Source organism: Saccopteryx bilineata, chromosome 2 (assembly GCF_036850765.1).
Source record: "Saccopteryx bilineata isolate mSacBil1 chromosome 2, mSacBil1_pri_phased_curated, whole genome shotgun sequence".
NCBI lineage: Eukaryota > Metazoa > Chordata > Mammalia > Chiroptera > Emballonuridae > Saccopteryx > Saccopteryx bilineata.
The window spans coordinates 221,737,348-221,759,495 of NC_089491.1; the positions used below are offsets into that span (position 1 = coordinate 221,737,348).

General features: G+C 43.0%; 1 protein-coding gene across 10 annotated transcripts in view; it reads right to left on the bottom strand.

Moving 5' to 3' along the window:
• SLC37A1 (solute carrier family 37 member 1) overlaps positions 1-22,148 on the bottom strand; it is a 64,114-nt gene that overhangs the window by 33,828 nt on the left and 8,138 nt on the right. For 9 of the 10 annotated variants that reach the window (XM_066259309.1, XM_066259307.1, XM_066259305.1 and 6 more), the window contains 4 exons: positions 14,742-14,823; positions 11,631-11,763; positions 10,941-11,019; positions 496-631 (listed from right to left, as the gene is read on the bottom strand). In XM_066259309.1, coding sequence (XP_066115406.1) covers positions 496-631; positions 10,941-11,019; positions 11,631-11,763; positions 14,742-14,823 — 430 coding nt within the window. Of the gene's footprint in view, positions 1-495; positions 632-10,940; positions 11,020-11,630; positions 11,764-14,741; positions 14,824-20,704; positions 20,786-22,148 lie in introns of all 10 variants that reach the window. The other variant, XM_066259312.1, reaches the window with a different exon arrangement.

The window sequence follows — 22,148 nt, forward strand, 5'->3', positions numbered from 1 at the left end:
GCCACAAGGCCTGTGTCAGCCCTCACTTGCTGTGAGTACCCTTAAGCTCTCTCCTTCCATGACCACCTCCATACAACCTGTCCCATTGCTAATGACACCCAAGTCCTCCCTGCCTCCTGCCCTCGCTACACTCCGCATCTCCCTAGCCTGACTGGTCCAGTGTGTTACATGACCAAAATCTAGAACTCATCCAGGTGAAGACCGAGGGGCTCACGCTGCCATCCCCTGCTGGGGGATGAACGAATAGGACTAAAGAGGCAGCTCCGGAAAGATAAGGAAAACTGCACAACGGCTGGAATCTCAGAGAAGGCAGAAGAGACTTTACATGTCAGCGCTGACCCTGATGTCAGACAGGACACAGGGCAGCCACCCTACCCCCACCTTCTGTCATCGACCATCTTCCCTCTTGACAGAGGAAGGGACCCGTGACATAAATACTTTGTTCAGATCATCATGGAGACCCCACGTGTGGTGAGCCCTGGACCCAGACCTTACCTGAGTTACCACATAGAATCCAAAACTGTGGATATTGTAGAAATACCCTAACCCAAACAGCGCAGTGAAGGCACCACTGGCCAGCATGCCGCAAGTTAGGTAATACCTAATTGGCAGGCGCTCCCCAATGATGCCACTGTGGATAAGAAAGAAAAAGGACAAATATGAGAAAACAAACATACCCATAATGTAAATGATGCTGCGATTTCTTTCCGGATGTTTTCATGCTGTTCTCTGAGCTTTTAGAACTCCAGAGCACTGCAATTTCCAGGAAGAGTTAATCACAGCAATTTCCCAATGGAGCATTTATTAACCAAAAACTGGCAATTGGCAACATCTTTTAAGACTTTTTATTTCTAGTAAAAGTCACTGTCAAATCATAAACCTCAAACACCATGGCTCACACATATGATGTCTACCAGTTAAAAATAAACAAGAACTTGTCTTGCTAGTTAATCCTGCTTTTATATATATAAGTAACACCCAGTTAAAATTTTAACTGTCAAACCATACATAAACGTCCTAAAAAGGGGTCACCTGTGACCATGAGCAAGTCTCTTGGCCCTGGAGTTGTCACCTGCATGAACTATATTGGGCTCAAATTTGATCTCTGCTTAAAAGTTTTAAAAGCAAAGGCCCAATGGAATAAACACCATTGCACATTATATTGGACTCACACAGGCAGTAAAGGCCACACCACACCTGCTGACACCTGCCAGGATGACCTGGCCAAATGAAAGTGCTCACCTATCTAATTTTATCTGCTATACTCCACGATCCATGTGCCATGATGTCACTAGAAGGCCATGCAAGGGAGCAGTGCGTACATACCCTTGCTGCAGTCATGAGTCGGCTGTGGATTTCACATTAAACAGAATTTCATAATAATCCTTACAAGCGAGCTGCATAAAAAATGATCTTTGCCAATAAATAAGCAACAATAAAACAACTTTACTTAAACCAGGTTTCTTAACCTCAGTATTCTTGATATCTTGTACCAGGTAATGCTTTGTGGTGAGGGGCTGTCCTTGTGCTGGAGCCTGTGGGCAGCGCCCCTGGGCTCTGCCTACTGGATGCCAGTTGCATCCTACCCTTTCTCCAGTTGGACAACCAAAAACGTTCCCAGATATTGCTCTGTGTTTCTGAAGGGATAAAATCACTCCCAGTTGCTAGGAACTATTTTTTTTAAATTTAGAAATTGAATTTAGCAAGGTGACACTGGTTCATAGGAACATACAGGTTTCAGGTGTGCATCTCCATGGCACATGGTGTTGTGGAGAAGGACACTGAAATACTGTTTTCTAGTGATTAGGAAAAACATACTCTAGCCTTTGGGTCTTTTTATACTATATATACTTTTTATGGTGTTCAGCGAGATTAGTCTTTAGCATATAAATATTATTCCTCAAGACGGAATATGGCTAGCAGCCTGGTTGCTACCCATGCCAAGAAGCCCAAGGCTTACACTGCACTTCTCGTTAACGAGGCTCATGTTCTGCTGTGCACCGCATGCCTCGGGCTTCCATATCTGTTACTGTCCCTACCTGTAGTACTATGCATATATGCAGCTACAATATAGGAAAACCATCCACTCCAACAGAGGAAACTGCCTGGCAGGGTGCCAACCACCTACAAGGACACTGGGCTGGGGTGGGGGTCCAGGTCCTGATGATGCCACACTCTGGAGGGCTTCAGGGAAGAGGCTCAACATTTGCAGAATCCCTGAGAGTCTTGACTCTCTAAAGATCTGTCTCTGAACAAAAAGCCTCTTGGGCTATAAAGGTCTTAGACCCTATTGGGCTAATTTTTATTTCCAACCTGGCTGAACTGACATAATACCAGTATTTAACCCACTAACCACATGCCCCATTACATATCTAACACCATCTACCTAGGTCAGTTTAAGAATGGGATCAAGGAGATGACGTCAGAGTAATGGCGGGGTAGGAAGCGATACCGATAAATCTCCCCCAAAACTCAACAAGATCTTCAACCAGAAACAGAAAAACCTATACTTGGAGCCTCCAGATGCTTCGCAATACACCCGAAGGTATGGTCGAGTGAAAAATTGGCTAAATATATAACCAAACCCCGAAGGAATAGGGAGTAAGAAATGTTCCGCCTTCCTCACTAACCTAAACAGGGCGGCTTTCTCTGGTAACTGTGAATATAGAAACTGAGGCGGGCAAAGGGGGTGAATAGATCCAGGCCGCGGCACAAACGGCCGAACCAGGCTGTGGCGCCGAGGAAAAACTGATCCTGTGGCAACCCGGGCAATACAAGCTAACACTCGCGCCAAACCCAAACAAAGAAAGACAAGCGGGGCAGCCATTTTACCCGATCTCCTGGTTGGCGCGCACAGTAAGTGGGCAAGAGATTTCTTCCTAAGCCCCGGGAGTGGGTGCCCGTGTTACCCCACAGAGAGGCAGAGTCAGAGGCCTTTCTGTGGGCCGAAAGCAGAATCTCTGGGCAGCCCCAGCGCCCTGGGAAAGCCGCGCACGGGAGGGAGCAAGAACTAATTCCAACGGTGGAAATTTTCCGTGCTGGTGGGGATTTCACTCATAGGGAAACGCAGCCGGCCTCATATCCTGGTCTGCGCGAGCAGATAGTGAGCGAGAGATTCCTCCGAGTGCCACGGCAGTGCGCGCCCGTGTTATGGCACAGAGGGGCAGAGTCAGGGGCCTTTGTGTGGGCCAAAGCGGAATCTCGGGCCGCCCCAGCGCCTTGCAAAAGCCACGCACGGGGACGGAGCGAGAGCCAATTCCAACACTGCAACTTTTACATGCGGTTGGGGGTTTCACTCAGAGCGTGAGACTGCTGGCCGGATATCCTGGTCTGCGCGTGCAGATAGTGAGCGAGAGTTTCCTCCAAGCGCCCCGGAAGTGGGCGCCTGCCTGTGTTACCAGACAGAGTGGCAGAGCCAGAGGTCTTTGAGTGGGCGGAAACCCTGCCTGATTATGGTAGCAGCTCTGACTGACTGAGCCCTACCCAGAGCCCTGTGCTGAGTAGAAATAGAGTGGGGAGTTGCCAGCTCTTTGAGCCTCTTACTATCCAGGCAGAGGCAGCAGCAACCCCATAGCTGGATTATCAGGCTACTAATTGAGGAAGGAAAGACTAGGAGAAAGGCTCCAGGAACACGGACTCTCTCACTGTCGGAGCCTATAAATGCTAATGAGCCTCGACTGCCAACGAGACTAAAGCACAATACATGACATTGCCATAGAGACTTATCAACTGCAAACCTCTACCTGAGCGTGCCAAAGGGGCAGAACCCGGGGTACAGAGTCACCGACCAGGAAGAGGGAGAGAAAAGAAAAAGCAAGAAGATAACCTCTCAAAATCAAGAATAATCTGCAGACTTTATAACCTATCCCATTTTATTATATTTGTTCGTTTGTTTCTCTTATCTTCATTCTTGATATTATTTTTCCTCCTCCAATTTGGCCGATTAACTCTCTGCCGGTCTTACTCTCTCCTCTCCTTGAACTACACTACCCATAAGTGTTACATCTCCCATTATTTTTTCTTTCCTCTTCCTTTCTCTCTATGAGGGTTGCACTCCAAAACCCTTAACTCTCTCTCTCTCTCTCTCCTCTTTTTTCTTTTTTCTTCTTTTAGTGGTTCCCTCTCTTGTTTTTCTCTCTCTCTCTCTTTCTTTTCTCCCTCTATATTAGTTTCTTCCTTTCTCCTTTACATCTCCCCTCATTCAAACCTCAATAACCAACAAATTATCTTATCTGGGACTCAAACTTATGTTTGTGGCATTTTGGGGGGTTTTTACTTCACCTTTTTAACTCACTAGCAGTGCTCCCATCCCTGGCTTTCCATTTTATCTAGTTCTTGTTCCACTAAATACAATAGTAATTTTTTAATTTGTCCCCCCATTTTTCTGTTTTCCTCTTATTCCTCTCATCATAACTCTTAGACAACCAACACCTAAAAGCAAATCATTTTATTCTTGACCCAAATTTTTTCCTTATTTGCTTTTTGTGGGTCCATACCCCCTTTTTTTTTCTTCTTTTTTTTTGCCCCTTTATTAATTTTCCTCAATTCAGGCCCTCCATCACAGGCATTGTTTGTTATAACTCACAGTTCACCACAAGATTTTCTCAAGAAAGAGGGGAGAGGAGAGGAGAGGAAAAAAGGAGGGGGGGGGAATAATTTCCTTTTTTAAAAAATTTTATTTTATTTTATTTTTCTTTATTTCATTATTAATTTTTTAAAAAAAACAACACTTCGATTTTTTATTTTTTTAACTTTTTATTCTTTATTAAATCTCATTAATACTATCAACAAAACCACCCTCAGATGCCATTAAGGAAGAGAAAATCGAATACCATGGATACAAAAGAAAGAGAGGTAACACAGCTAGATGAGGAAAAAATCTATGGAGAAAAAATTTAATATATTGGAAACCTTGGAGCTAAATGACAGAGAATTCAAGATAGAAATCCTAAAAATCCTCCGAGATATACAAGAAAACACAGAAAGGCAATTTAGGGAGCTCAGAAAACAACTCAATGAACACAAAGAATATATGTCCAAGGAAACTGAAACTATAAAAACAAATAAAACAGAGATGAAAAACTCAATTCACGAGCTGAAAAACGAAGTAACAAGCTTAGCTAATACAACAGGTCAGATAGAAGAGAGGATTAGTGAAATAGAAGTCAAGCAACTTGAGGCACAACAGAGAGAAGAAGAAAGAGACTCAAAAATTAAAAAAAATGAGATAGCCCTACAAGAATTATCTGACTCCTTCAAAAAGAATAACAAGAATAATAGGTATATTAGAGGGAGAAGAGAGAGAAAATGGAATGGAGAACATACTCAAACAAATAATAGATGAGAACTTCCCAAGCCTGTGGAAAGAACTAAAGCCTCAAGTACAAGAAGCAAACAGAACTCCGAGTTTTCTTAACCTCAACAAACCTACTCCAAGGCATATCATAATGAAATTGATGCTAACCAACAACAAAGAAAAAATTCTCAAGGCAGCCAGGGAAAAGAAGAATACAACCATAAAGGAAGGCCCATTAGATTATCATCAGATTTCTCAGCAGAAACTCTATAAGCTAGAAGAGAGTGGACCCCAATATTTAAAGTCCTGAAAGAGAGGAACTTTCAGCCATGAATACTATACCCATCAAAGCTATCCTTCAAATATGAAGGAGAAATAAAAACATTCACAGATACAGAAAAGATGAGGGAATTTATCATCAGAAAACCCCCACTCCAGGAATTACTAAAGGGGGTTCTCCAATCAGATACAAAGAACAAAAAAAAAACCAGAGCCACAAGTAAAAGCTCCAAGAAGAACACAATAAAACCAAATTTAAACTGTGACAACAACAAAAAGAAAGAGGGGGAGAAGATGGAGATTAACAGTAGCAAAGGACGATGGAGAGCAAAAGTACTCACAAAATAGTTCGCTACAATGAACAGGGTAGGGACCCTTTTCATTACTCAAAGGTAACCACCATTGAAAAAACCACCACAGAAGCACATGAGATAAAAAAGATAGCAACAGAGGAAAGATGTATGGAATACAACCAAATAAAAACAAAAGATAGAAAAACGAAAGAGAAGGATCAAACAAGACACAAAACTAACAGAAAGCAAGATATAAAATGGCAATAGGGAACTCACAAGTGTCAATAATTACACTAAATGTAAACGGATTAAACACCAATAAAAAGGCACAGAGTAGCAGAATGGATTAAAAAAGAAAATCCAACTGTATGCTGCCTACAGGAAACTCATCTAAGTAACAAGGATAAAAACAAATTCAAAGTGAAAGGCTGGAAAACAATACTCCAAGCAAATAACATCCAGAAAAAAGCAGGTGTAGCAATACTCATATCGGATAATGCTGACTACAAGACAGGAAAAGTACTCAGAGACAAAAATGGCCATTTCATAATGGCTAAGGGGACACTGAATCAAGAAGACATAACAATTCTTAATATATATGCACCAAACCAAGGAGCACCAAAATATATAAGACAGCTACTTATTGATCTTAAAACAAAAACTGACAAAAATACAATCATACTTGGAGACCTCAATACACCGCTGACGGCTCTAGATCAGTCATCCAAACAGAGAATCAACAAAGACATAGTGGCCTTAAACAAAACAATAGAGCACCTGGATATGATAGACATCTACAGGACATTTCATCCCAAAGTGACTGAGTATACATTTTTCTCCAGTGTACATGGATCATTCTCAAGAATTGACCATATGCTGGGCCACAAAAACAACATCAGCAAATTCAGAAAAACTGAAGTTGTACCAAGCATATTTTCTGATCATAAAGCCTTGAAACTAGAATTCAACTACAAAAAAGAGGAAAAAAATCCCACAAAAATGTGGAAACTAAACAACATACTTTTAAAAAATGAATGGGTCAAAGAAGAAATAAGTGCAGAGATCAAAAGATATATACAGACTAATGAAAATGACAATACGACATATCAGAATCTATGGGATGTAGCAAAAGCAGTGATAAGAGGGAAGTTCATATCACTTCAGGCATATACGAACAAACAAGAGAGAGCCCAAGTGAACCACTTAACTTCCCACCTTAAGGAACTAGAAAAAGAAGAACAAAGAAAACCCAAAACCAGCCGAAGAAAGGAGATAATAAAAATCAGAGCAGAAATAAATGAACTAGAGAACAGAAAAACTATAGAAAAAATTAATAGAACAAGGAGCTGGTTCTTTGAAAAGATCAACAAAATTGACAAACCCTTGGCAAGACTTACCATGGAAAAAAGAGGAAGAACTCATATAAACAAAATCCAAAATGAAAGAGGAGAAATCACCACGGACACCGTAGATATACAAAGAAGTATTGTAGAATACTATGAAAAACTTTATGCCACTAAATTCAACAACCTAGAAGAAATGGATAAATTCCTAGAACAATACAACCTTCCCAGACTGAGTCAAGAAGAAGTAGAAAGCCTAAACAGACCTATTAGTAGAGAAGAAATAGAAAAAACCATTAAAAGCCTCCCCAAAAATAAAAGTCCAGGCCCTGATGGCTATACCAGCGAATTTTATCAAACATTCAAAAAAGACTTGGTTCCTATTCTACTGAAAGTCTTCCAAAAAATTGAAGAAGCAATACTTCCAAACACATTTTATGAGGCCAACATAACCCTCATCCCAAAACCAGGCAAGGATGGCACAAAAAAAGAAAACTACAGACCAATATCTCTAATGAATACAGATGCTAAAATACTAAACAAAATACTGGCAAATCGAATACAACAACATATTAAAAAAATAATACATCATGATCAAGTGGGATTCATCCCAGAATCTCAAGGATGGTTCAACATACGTAAAACGGTTAACGTAATACCATATCAAAAAAACAAAGAACAAAAACCACATGATCTTATCAATAGATGCAGAAAAGGCTTTCGATAAAATACAACACAATTTTATGTTTAAGACTCTCAACAAAATGGGTATAGAAGGAAAATATCTCAACATGATAAAGGCCATATTTGATAAACCATCAGCTAACATCATATTAAATGGCACAAAACTGAAGGCTTTCCCCCTTAAATCAGGAACAAGACAGGGTTGTCCACTCTCTCCACTCTTATTTAATGTGGTACTAGAGGTTCTAGCCAGAGCAATCAGACAAGACAAAGAAATAAAAGGCATCCATATCGGAAAAGAAGAAGTAAAGGTATCACTTTTTGCAGATGATATGATCCAATACATCGAAAACCCCAAAGAATCCACAAAAAGACTACTAGAAACAATAAGCCAATACAGTAAGGTCGCAGGATACAAAATTAACATATAGAAGTCAATAGCCTTTCTATATGCCAACAATGAAACAATTGAGAACGAACTCAAAAGAATAATCCCCTTCACGATTGCAACAAAAAAAATAAAATACTTAGGAATAAACATAACAAAGAATGTAAAGGACTTACATAATGAAAACTATAAACCATTGTTAAGGGAAATCGAAAAAGATATAATGAGATGGAAGAATATACCTTGTTCTTGGCTAGGAAGAATAAATATAATCAAGATGGCTATATTACCCAAAGCAATATACAAATTTAATGCAATTCCCATCAAACTTCCAATGACGTTTTTTAAAGAAATAGAGCAAAAAATCTTCAGATTTATATGGAACTATAAAAAACCCCGAATAGCCAAAGCAATCCTAAAGAAAAAGAATGAAGCTGGGGGCATTACAATACCTGACTTCAAACTCTATTATAGGGCCACGACAATCAAAACAGCATGGTATTGGCAGAAAAATAGACACTCAGACCAATGGAACAGAATAGAAAACCCAGAAATAAAACCACATATATATAGTCAAATAATTTTTGATAAAGGGGCCAACAACACACAATGGAGAAAAGAAAGCCTCTTCAATAAATGGTGCTGGGAAAACTGGAAAGAATGAAACTGCAAAAGAATGAAACTGGACTACAGTTTGTCCCCCTGTACAAAAATTAACTCAAAATGGATCAAAGATCTAAACATAAGACCTGAAACAATTAAGTACATAGAAGAAGACATAGGTACTCAACTCATGGGTTTTAAAGAGCATTTTATGAATTTGACTCCACAGGCAAGAGAAGTGAAGGCAAAAATTAATGAATGGGACTACATCAGACTAAGAAGTTTTTGCTCAGCAAGAGAAACTGATAACAAAATAAACAGAAAGCCAACTAAATGGGAAATGATATTTTCAAACAACAGCTCAGATAAGGGCCTAATATCCAAAATATACAAAGAACTCATAAAACTCAACAACAAACAAACAAACAATCCAATAAAAAAATGGGAAGAGGATATGAACAGACACTTCTCCCAGGAAGAAATACAAATGGCCAACAGATATATGAAAAGATGCTCATCTTCTTTAGCTATTAAAGAAATGCAAATCAAAACTGCAATGAGATACCACCTCACACCTGTTCGATTAGCTATTATTAGCAAGACAGGTAATAGCAAATGTTGGAGAGGCTGTGGAGAAAAAGGAACCCTCATACACTGTTGGTGGGAATGTAAAGTAGTACAACCATTATGGAAGAAAGTATGGTGTTTCCTCAAAAAACTGAAAATAGAGCTGCCTTATGACCCAGCAATCCCTCTACTGGGTACATACCCCAAAAACTCAGAAACATTGATACGTAAAGACACATGCAGCCCCATGTTTATTGCAGCATTGTTCACAGTGGCCAGGACATGGAAACAACCAAAAAGCCTGTCAATAGATGACTGGATAAAGAAGATGTGGCACATATACACTATGGAATACTACTCAGCCATAAGAAATGATGACATCGGAACATTTACAGCAAAATGGTGGGATCTTGATAACATGATACGAAGCGAAATAAGTAAATCAGAAAAAACCAGGAACTGCATTATTCCATACGTAGGTGGGACATAAAAGTGAAACTAAGAGACATTGATAAGAGTGTGGTGGTTACGGGGGGGGGGGGGGGGAGGGGGGAATGGGAGAGGGAAAGGGGGAGGGGGAGGGGCACAAAGAAAATAAGATAGAAGGTGACAGAGGACAATCTGACTTTGGGTGATGGGTATGCAACATAATTGAACGACAAGATAACCTGGACTTGTTATCTTTGAATATATGTATCCTGATTTATTGATGTCACCCCATTAAAAAAATAAAATTATTAAAAACAAAAAAAAAAAGAATGGGCTCAAGAAGAACCCAGGAGAACAACAGTGTGATAGACACAGGGCATGAGCCACATGCCAGCACCGTGCTGAGCATCCTGCATGTATTAATCAATTGCTCCCCACAACAATCCTGTAAGGTAAGAACTACTATTTCCCCCACTTTGAAAGCTGTATAGTAATTTTCCCACAGCCACAAGAGAAGGTGGTAGAGCTGGGATTCAGGTCTGGCCAGTGTGCCCCCCCAGCCACCGCACTGCACAGCCTCTGAGCTCAGGTGAGAAACTCCGTGTGTGCCGAGCAGGATGTCTAGGCAGACACGTCCAGCACACAATTCGTAAACTGTGCAATTAGTGATTTGGGGCCTGTAAACAGGAGGCAGCCCTGAGGCAAGGATGTGCTCTGCTGAGCACCAAGAGGAGCCACCAGTACCATTTCTAAGTGACCACACCCAGCAGGGCTCAGTGTGCATCCTACACCCCAGGACCAGCAAGCCAGCCATGGACAGTTGCCCTGATCAGCAGAGTGCCCATGTCCTCTAAATGTGTTGCTTTGTGGTTGCACCTTCACAGACACAACAGTTCACGCTGGCTCTCATCTTTCCCTTGTCTCCAAGAAAAGATGGGAAGTTAAGCGACCTGTAGGTGGGGCTTAGTATCAAGCATCCTACACACGCCAGCCCCTCGAGAAGGTTCTGTGCTGAATAGTACAACTGGCGAGAGTCTTGCAAACTTGAGCAGACCTACCTCAGGTACATGCCGATGGCGTAGGCGCACAGGAAAGAGTAATCCAGGGCCCCGAGCAGCTGCTGGTAGTTGTCCTGATCTACATGGGTGAAAATCGACAGGTGAAGGTGAGTGGTGCTGATGTTCACTAAGCATCAGTGTATGTTCTGCTCTCTGAGTGTGGGCAGTGCACTCTGAGGAGGAACATGGAGAACATGGTGGCATACCTGTTAGGCTTCTTGGCAAAGGGAAATATAACCACCACATTCCAAACCACCACAAAGTATCCATTAAGTGTATGGAGGAACCCACAGGGCTCATGGTGAGCATCGATTTCACCTAAGGCCAGGCCCCACCAGGCCTCTGTGGTCTCTCCTTCCCACACACAAGTCTGTGCTCTGCACATCTTAACTTCCAGCTTTGACAAATACAACATGCAAACAGCAGATTTCCCCACTAAGAGGATCTCTGTTCAGGCAGCAAAACCTTTGCACACAGGCCCTGTGATGCAGCGGCAGCTGGAGGAATGGGTACTGTGATAAGACAGAGCTGTCTCTGGAGACGCAGTTATACTCTAGAACATTGTTACTGCCGCTGACTCAGCAAGGCCAGAAGGGCCAGGCCAGGCCTGCGGTCTCCCAGCACTCTCGTCCATGGATAAGCCCTGCAGGGGCGGCCTGCTTCATGAGGGCACAAACACAGGGAACTCACCGAATGGGGCCCAGCCACACTCAGTCTCATTGTCTGAGAGCTGGTGAGAGGGGCTTTCACTGGCTTTTTGGCTCTGGCTGTTAAATCTGACTTCATCCTCATTCACAGAAGCACAGTACCTGTGGAGCTCACCCTAGGACATGGATGGGAGGACAGGGGCCAGAAAGAGAAAGAATACTCAGGTGAAGTTCAGTGGGGATACAGAGTAAGAACAGCAGCCCCTCTTCCCAGCCTTCCCAGCCAACGGGTTCTTGGGGAGGAAGTCACCATTGGGGCAGTCTGCCTGTAGGGCCCATAGAAGGCTGGCGGGGAAGCTTTCTCGTCCAGTCCAGCAGCCCACCTGAGCACCCACAGCAAACACAAGACTGCTCAGAGTAGCTGAAAGCTGAAAGCTGACTTCCCATCATACTTGGACCACTTGCCCAGAAAGGACCAAAGGATTCACTTTGCTAGATTTACAGGGCTGAACACTGTGGCGATACAAGAGGACAAGTTCCAGGGCCACGCCACCGTGAGGATACCTCTCAAACAAAAAACCTGACACTGAGGAGCTCAAATAGTAGGACTCCATTTCCATTTATGAAGATCAAGAACAAGAATATGAATCCATGGTGACCTTGGTGAGAACCGGGATTCCCTGGAGGGGGGTAGTGACGCAGGTCAGGGTATAAGGAGCCTTTTGGGAGCTGGAAAAGGGCCAGACAACAATCAGGTGATGATTTCCAGAGTGAGAATGTAAATATTTGTCCTGGCATGGTACATGGGATTCAGCCGCTCTGTGATCACGCAGCTGTGTCATCATCATAGGGGCATTGCCCTAAAAATCTACCTAAGGGTTCTGCTTTACAAATTCAAAGTACTGTAGCTATTTGCAAAATAGCTTTCCTCAGCCGAGCTTGTCCTGCCTGGGGCTGGAAGCTTCCCCCGGGTGAGTGAGCCCTGTCTCTTGCCCCTGCCTGTGCTCAGCTTACTTACACTCCACCAGGGAGACCTTGCGGGGCTGTGGACATTACTGTGACCTTGGGTTAGAGTACATGGGGCAGGGGGGTGGGGGGAAGCCTGCAGTCCTTCCTTTCTGCATGAAGCTGGCATTTTCAGCATTTTCTCATTCACCCGTTTTATACTTTCCTCTTCTTTGCCTTCAGAAGTCAGGTGTTTCTACCTACTTTCTGCCGCTTCTCATGGAAGCCAAGTTGGCCAGACTTGAGGATTACCTGACCCTGCTCTGTTTAGTTTTCAGTAAGCAAGATACAGGTGGGCCAGGAGAGCATCCTCCCAGGCTGAGAGGGAATTGGGACCAGGGCTGGGTTGGAGTGCGTTCTGACACAGGCCTTGTACAGCAGCGAGGGAAAAGGAAGTTTGTAGACCATCACCTCCAGCAGAACTTTAACACCCTCTTTCATCACTTAACATTCCCAGGGAGGAACCATCCATGGGAACTATAGAAGATTAGATGTACTCTTTTTCTGTTTCATAAATATGCAGAATAGCCTTTCTGTTTTGTTTTGTCCTGTGACAAAAGGTAGCCTAGCCTCCCAGTCGAGACTCAGCCTCCGAGCTGGAATCCTGGTGCCACTATGCTGGCTTCTGACCTTGACCGAGTCTGTGAACTGTCAGTTATGCAGCCAGGATAATCCAGCCTGTCCCAGTGCTGCTGCCCAGAGAAGCTGTGTCCAGAGTCTCACCATACTGCTTCTGTCCCAACACTGACCTGCTGCCCCTCAGGCTGGTGGCTTCATGGTGCTGCCCTACCCTCCAGCTAGTGCTCCAGGCATAGGCCCATGATCCACACTCAGCCTTTGCAGGTCAATCCCGGACCCCAGGAGGGCTCCCTATCTACACTTGCTTCTTCAACTCCACAGTGCTCCCAAAGGTCTCTGCCATGGTCTCTTTCATTTTGATAACTTGCCTTTCTCTTCAGCTGTACTTGTATTTCCCTAAACAGGAGGACAAGAAGTTGTCCTGTGTAAATCTGCAGTGGCTGGTCACTGGTACTGATTTTAGAGTCATTGGTTGAGTGGATGAGTGTTTATTAATGCCCACCATCTCTTTTCCCATCCTTATCTTCTCCTTTAAAACCACATATTGAAAGGTCCGTAAACATTTCTAGTCATTAAAACTTGGTATGTCAAAAAAGTGAGGATTTTGCAAGCAACTTGAAGGGAACAGAAAATGCCTGCTTACTGGGAGTCAAGGAGGAATTTTAGAATTTTTGGAGTAAGTGGATGATGTCTGACATCCACTGGGAGTTACTGAAAAATGGGGAGCATAGAACCATCCACAGAAACAATAGCCTTGGCATTGCCTCTCCTATTGCCCCGGGACTTAGAGGGCAGCTGTCCAGTGCTCAACCACTCACAGGAAGTGGAGGAAGCTTGACTACAAGGTCAACAGAATCACAGTCCTGGATCTGCGTCCTTGCCAATGACTAGAAAGTAGGGGGCGGGCAGTAGAGCTGTAAACAAGCTCTTTGGCAATAGACAATTTCCTTGTTCTGTCTACCATCTACAATAAAGAGTCAAAAGCCACTCAAACTTGTTGACACACTACAGGCAAAATGATGTAATTCCAATGAGGGTCAGAACATCATCTTGCTTTTCCCCAAGTTATAACTAGCTTTTATGTAAGACTGTCTCCTTGAACCTCCTTTACTCAAAGCCTAGTTAAATGCCTGCTCCATGGCTTCCTGCCCACCTGTCACTCAAACAGAAACCCAGTGTTCTAAGAATAAGGAAGAATCATCACCACATCCAGGCTCAGGATCAAAACATAATGATTGTAGAAGCAATTTGGGAACAATTTAAGATGTGATATTTTGGAGAGAAAATTCATACAAGACAATTTAATTAAGCTTAAGAATTCTGAAACTGTCAACTAGTACAAACTGAAAGTGTACTACATCTAAAAGTATAAATCCTAAAAACATTTTAAAGATTTTAATTTCAGAAAAGAGAAATTAAAGAGCAAAGCAGCAAAACAACTTGCTTCTACACAATCCATTTTCTGCATTTATCTTACCCCTCCCCCACAGTCCCGCCTCCCCTGCCAGTTGCCTCTTAACTAGTTTCTTACAGAGATTACAGCAGAATAGAAAACTTTATGATTTCTTACCTTAACAATGCTGATAGGCTTTCGAGATAAATGGAAACTGGCATATAGTAAAAACGTCAACATAAAAGTGAAGGCTCTGTACCTGAAACATAAAACGGGTAGGCACTGATATTTGATAATATGAGATACACGAAGAATACACGATAACTGTAATTCTTGTTTTCTTATGCTGCGTATTATTCATTCAGTCCTACAGCAGTGGTCAATTTTATTTATAATATCACTATAATAGTATATTTAAAAAGTGGGACTTTTGCTCTGTACAAATTGAAACAATTTAAACATTCATTTAAAAAAATTATAATCAAAGAGTAAGCCGGGACTCAGAAGATGAACAAATATTTACAAAGCAAACAGAAAGGAATGATTATTTAGTTTGAAACAAAATTAACTGCGAGCTTCTTGTGAGCCTGGGCATTTAAGATTGTGTGCTTTACTTTTTAGCATCTATGCAACTTTTCAGAAGGACACAAGCAAAGCAGAGACATAAATACCTCCCTGAGCCCAATGAGAAAAACTCAGTGATGCTGACAAGCTATGAATAAGGCTGATGACAAAAAAATACTGGCACCAAGCCCTGCTGCTCTTTTTGGTTTATGAGAAAAGCAGTTCAAGGGGTGGGGGAGAGGAAAGTGCTGAAATACATGGGACTCTTAAAGAAGATGATTTATTAACAAGATAAAAGCTCATTCCAGTCTAAAAACGTGACCCATGCTATGGAAGAACATTTCTGAAGGGATAAAATGCATCAAGAGGAGAAATTATTTGGCAAGAGATGAAAATAAGGCACTCCCACCAGGAGGGCGGTTCCTTCTGTGTCCTGAGACCCAGCCCCTCATTCTGAAGAACCTGTCCTGTTTCTGGCTGGGAAAAGGCCAATCACTTTCAAGTTGAGTGATGGCTTGAACTGATAAATACTTAAGACAGAAAAGCATAGGAGATAGAACAGAGACAGACAGAGAGCCGACATCTGACATCTGCAGAGGAGTTGTGTCCCCAGGGCCCTTGGTGATGCTGGGACCCTCTCCTCCAGTCTCACACCCACAGTTGTGATGTACTCCTCAGGGACAGCTTTCCGTGAATGACACAAAGAACCCTAAGGCTTCCTGCCTCTTTGGCTAGTATTGGACAAATAAATATTATAGATTAAAAAAATATATATTGTATTGCAGGTGGGAAAAAAGGGTCAGAAGAAACATGGGACTAGAACCTACAACACCTAGGATACTCATGCCTTGGGGACGGTAAAACTTCAAATGGACTGGCCAGGCACTCGCTAAATACTTAAAATAAACGAGTAACGATGCCACCACGTGCTCCTCTCCATCAAGGAATCATACCCTGATGGTTTCCCTAGGGTTCTTTGCTCTCTAAGCCCATACCAACGACCAGATAAGAAAAAAGTCAAACCATAAAGAGTAAGTGTATATTTTATCCCCATGAACAGAGACTATGCAGGTATGGTGGGTTTGTCACAAAGCCCAGGTCTTTTCCCTTGTGTTTCTGAAAACCATCTGTTCGGGTAGGGAAAGGAAGTCTCTCAATTTTTTGCTTGAAGCTCCCTGGAATCCCACCCTCTGCTCCTCAGTGCCCTCGGTTCCCACCGTAGGAAGAGTTTAGGCCATTGGAACTCTGTAAACCCTCAATACCCAAATTTCCAGCCCACAGGTAGTTTCATTTACTGGTCACTTATATCCTCACTGGATGTAAATTAGGGTGAGTGCAGCCTTTGGGGAACCCTGACATACCCCTGTTTGAGTACAGGATTCCCTTTTCCAGTCTTTACAAGGAGTATTTTGAAAACGTTCTCAGACTGAGTGACCTTCACACCTCCCAAATCAGCATGTGAGGTGGGAATCTGGAGCCCTCCGAATGCCTCATACTCCAGCTTACAGGTGTGGGATCCACCAGGAGAATCTGAATTCCATCATCACCCAGCTAAGGACTTTGAGAAATCAGCTCTACTTAAATGGGCTTTTTTTTTGGTATTTTTTCTGAAGCTGGAAATGGGGAGAGACAGTCAGACAGACTCCCACATGCGCCCGACCGGGATCCACCCCGCACGCCCACCAGGGGCAATGCTCTGCCCACCAGGGGGCGATGCTCTGCCCCTCCGGGGTGTCGCTCTACCGCGACCAGAGCCACTCTAGCGCCTGGGGCAGAGGCCAAGGAGCCATCCCCAGTGCCCGGGCCATCTTTGCTCCAATGGAGTCTTGGCTGCGGGAGGGGAAGAGAGAGACAGAGAGGAAAGGGGGGGGGTGGAGAAGCAAATGGGCGCTTCTCCTATGTGCCCTGGCCGGGAATCGAACCCAGGTCCCCCGCACGCCAGGCCGACGCTCTACCGCTGAGCCAACTGGCCAGGGCTTAAATGGGCTTTGAGTTCATGCTGTCTACCCAGCCATAAAGAGAGTATTCTATAAATATTGTTTTTGTTAAATATATTAAAAAAAACTTATAAAATAAACTAAATAACCCAGAAAGAAACAGCTCCTCCGTGTGTCCAGACAAAGTCTAAAGAACACTGGGGCCCTAATATACCTGCATTCTTATATAGTCAAGCTGTCTAGGTTATCAGAACCTAGTGGCCATCCCTGGGCCATTTGTCCTCCTTCCTTGGGCCTCCACCCCATCCCTGGGCCTCTGTCTCTATTCTTAGACTTCTGCCTGCATCCCTAAGCCACTGCCCCTTCTCTAACTGGTGGTTCTGTAGTACTGCTCACCAGCACTGGGCCTGGCAGGACAAAGTTGGTTCTAGGACGGTGCCTTGTTGGGGGATGATGAATGGAGCACATGCCCAGGGACGCTCCATGAGCACATGTGTCACAGAAAGGAGCAACACAGGCTTTCGGCTGAACTGGATTTTCAGCGCAGTTTTGTGTGGAACTGAAATAGCTTGTGAGTCAGCCTGCAGATTGCCAGGTTCTCTAATAGAACCTTTTTATTTCTGCAGGATCATCCTGGGTTACGGGACTAAAGTCCTAAATAACCCTCATAAGTCTTTTGCCCAGTTTGTGATTCTATTTTCATTTTCTTTCTCCTTTTATTATTCAGAGTGCAAGTATTTTGAATGATGTTTGTGTCCTTTTATCCCTCTTGTACTGGGTTAAATACTGTCCCTTTGAACTCATGTCCACCTAAAATTCTCAGAATGTGACCTTGTTTGGACATGGTCTGGATGCAGGGGTCCCCAAACTTTTTACACAAGGGGCCAGTTCACTGTCTTGCCACATACAGTGCTCCTCTCACTGACCACCAATGAAAGAGGTGCCCCTTCTGGAAGTACTGCGGGGGGCCGGATAAATGGCCTCAGGGGGCCACATGCGGCCCGCGGGCCGTAGTTTGGGGATGCCTGGTCTGGAGGATGTAATTAGTTAAGCTGAAGTCATACTTAACTCACGTATGACCTCAAATGCAGTAAGATCCTAAATTCAGTGACCAATGTCTTTATAAAAGCCATGTGAAGACACAGAGACAGACAGGGAAGAAGGCCATGAGACAAGATAGGCACAGCCAGACAAGGAGTGCTAAGGATTTAAACAACCACCAGTGGCTGGGAGAGGCAAGAAGGGTTCTTCCCGATAGCCTTCTGTGGGAGCACGGCCTGATGACACCTTGTTCTCAAACTTCAGCCTCCAGAACAGTGGTAATAAATTTCTGTTGTTTGAAGCCCCCCAGTGGGTGGAACTAGGTCTCAGCAGCCCTAGGAATCTAATACAATCCACTACTTTTGTGTTTTTTGTTACACTTAGGCTTGTGAATACTAAGAAAACACAAATGAAAATGAATTATCTAATACGTTCATTCATCAGTGTTCCCCTCACTTTTTGTAGTTACCATATTTCCCCATGTATAAGATGCACTATAATTTTGGGGCCCAAAATTTGAAAAAAGAAAGTATTACATAAAGTTATTGAACTCAAATTTTATTCATCATAAAATTCATACAATTTCTCATCTGCATGAAAAAGCAGGAAATGCAGTTAAAAAATCTACAACCACTGTATAAGATGCACCCAGTTTTTAGACCCCAAAGTTTTTGAAAAAGGTTGCATCTTATACATGGGGAAATATAGTATATCTGACTGCATCATTCTTTGACCTACCAGCACTACAGGAGTGGTATTTGGGTTAACCTCTAGTTTCTAGTGAGAAAAGCCCATCATGGCAGTGATGGTGCAGGACAGGTGGGCACCTTTCAAAGCGTCCTTAGACATGTTCCTAGGTGAACAGCAGCCTGCTCCAGGTTAAAAGACTCACTGTGTTTCCTCTTCTGAGTGTTACTTATCTCAGTCATAAGCAAATAAGGAATAAACAAATGCTTTAGATGAGAGTTACTGAACAGTATGACATGGCATAGAGTTTAGCCCAAAGACATCCTTAACTTAGAGACAAGAAAGCCATACACAACTGTGATGTGCATCCCTTTCAGAGCATCCTGGGGGAGGCACATGACTTCGGTGATGGTAGCACTGATCATTTGGTTAAGGCGCTGTCTCTCAGATCGCCCCTCAGAGAAGCTACAACACCCCCCTCTACTAAGTAACTAATAAAGAATTTGTAGGAACACACTTTGAGATTCAGTAAATAACCTGTTCCTTCAAGTTTCCCCCAAGACTGTGTGTCCCTTGATCATCTTCACCTAAACTAGGCACTGCTGATGGTGATGGAATGGCTGTCTAGGTTATCAGACACTCTTGCTCCCCTGAGGGGCTGGCATTAAGCTGTGAGGAAGAGCATTCCTTTCTCCCATTTATATACATTTACTGAATGACAGCCGCATGGACTCACTGGATTCTAATTGTATTCAATGGGCTATAATCCATTAATAGTATCACTTATTGTAAATCTCAAATCATCCCAGATTTGGCAGTGGGAATCCCTTCATTTTTAAGCACATCTTTATTTTCTGGCACAAGGTATTCCTGGCTCCTCTTCCTTCCTCTGCCCCAGTGCTGAGATAGCAGTCTCCAAAAATGCCCAGCTCCTTCAGTGGGAAATGGCACATAGAAACCAAGATCTGACACCTGGTGCGCTCACGGCAGTGAGGTGTCACTGTTCCTAGGGCCTCTTGGTGAGTAGGGATAAGGCATCTTATATGCATACACACATATAGCACATACACACATTACCACACCCCCACACACAACCATATCAGTTTCTCCCTCTGCTTTCTCACCAGTTCTTCTTGCTATCTTTAATCCCAATCCAATGCCACATGATTCATTCAGTCCCTCCCCTGCCCACCATTAGTGAGGAGCTGCCTCCCTTCTGTAGTATTCCTGACGAAAATGCATAATCCGCATCTAGTCATGAGGAAATACTAGACACATCCAAAACAAAAGACAGTCTATATATATATATATATATATATATATATATATATATATATATATATAAAAGGCTTATAAACATCAAAAATGTCAAGGTCATAAAAGACAAAGATAGGTCAAGGAAGAGTTCTGAATGAAAGAAGCTTAAACCTACAGGACAGCTAAATGCAACGTGTGACCAGGGACTGGAACCCCGGTCCAAGAGGCAAGCTATAAAAGATGTTATTGAATATCTGGTATACTTTTGAATATGGACTATAGACTAGATGATAAAATTGTGTCAATGTTAATTTCTTGATTTTGAACTTTATATGTAGTTACACAAGAATGTCTTGCTTACAGGAAATACACACTGAAGCATTTAGAAACAAAAGGACACAATATCTGCAATTACTCACAAATGGTTCATAAAAACGTGTGCTTACACGCGCACACACGAAGAAGCAAATGAGGCACAATGGTATGAATTTGTTTGCCAAAGAAGGCTCAGAACCCGAGGAGAGAGCCCTATAGCCTCCTCTGCCCCCCACCCAGCCTCTTGCTGGACCTGCACTGTTTGAGGAAGGTCCTAGGAATGGAGCCTCGAGGGCCTCCAATGGCTGCTGCAATGAGATGGGAAGTATGGAGACTCACCTGCCTGTGTCATCTGCACACAAAGGAGGGAAGGCAGTTCCCAAATGGAAATCAAAGCGCTGCTACAAATGGGCAGGTATGCTGGGTAGAGGCACATAAAAAGTGTCCTTACTAAGAATGTTAAAGCCATTGCTAAACCTCAGCTAAAAATAACTTTTAAAGGTCAAAAAGCAACTTTGGGGCAAAGATAGAACAGAATTAAGACAACAGTTTATACCCTTGCTACCCAAAGTATGGCCAATGGACTGATGGCACCATCACCTGGGCAAGGCAGAATCTCGGGCCCAGCCAGACCCACTGAGTCAGAATCTGCTCTTTAGCAAGTTCTCAGGGTGATTCACATGCTCACTAAAGTTTGAGAAGAACTACTCTATCTGTGTAGGTCTTAACCTTAAAAATATGTTTGTGATACATAAGACTTTTATACCGGAGTTCTTTGTAACATAATTTTCTTCTGAGTTTAAAAATTATATCAAAATGAAGTTATAAAACAAAGAAGATAAGCACTCCCAAAATAAAAAGGTAGGTGCTTGAACCCTCGAGGCTAGATTTGCAGTAGATGTGAACTGAGTCAACACACACTCCAGAAAGAACATGTCCAAAGTCACACCTGAGACCTGGTGGCTACTCCACCAGCCAGCAGAGGCCTGGGGAGCTGCAAAGGGTGTAGAGGCCACAGGTGGGTTGTCGTGTTGGAGATGAAAGGTCCAGAATTGCCACAATGGGTTAATAATTGTTTTGCCCAGAAAACATTTGGGTTCCTGAAATCTCTTATCTGCCTAAAAGCAGAACCTAGGAAGGAACTCAATTGTCATAAGTCCCTCCTGGGAACTATCAGGGCAGACTGACTCATTACCGAGGATGAGAAGTTCCACATCATGCCCAAACAGACACTGTCACAGCACCATCGTATCTCCCAACTATTCTCCTAAGGCCCATTTGTCTTTCCAAAAAGTCATCTATTTTCCCATAAGTGCCTTTCTCCTCCTCTTCTTCCTCTATTAAGAAGGTATAAAGTCCTAAATTCTAACATCCTCGTTAAGTCACATTTTTCTGTAAACTCCTGCATATATATATATGTGATTAAATCTCTTTTCTCTTGCGAATCTTTTTGTCAATTTAATATGTATGCACCCAATTATGGAACTTAAGAGGGTAGAAGAAAAATTTTTCCTTCCCAACAGAAATCAGCAGGGGAGACACCACTGAGTGTGGGTCAGAGGCCAGAGACCCCAGCTCTAGACTCTGCCCTTGCCATCGAATTCCTCCAAGGAACGTGGGATTCATGACCACCACTCCAGAGAAGGATTCTCAGAACAGGCAAGCAGATATGCTGTCGGATTAGAGAGTCATTTTCTGGTTGGTATTTAACTTGTTTAGATTTCATTTTCTCTCTGGAAGTTCTGCCCCAGGGAGGCCATTCATTGAGCTCAGAGTTCATATG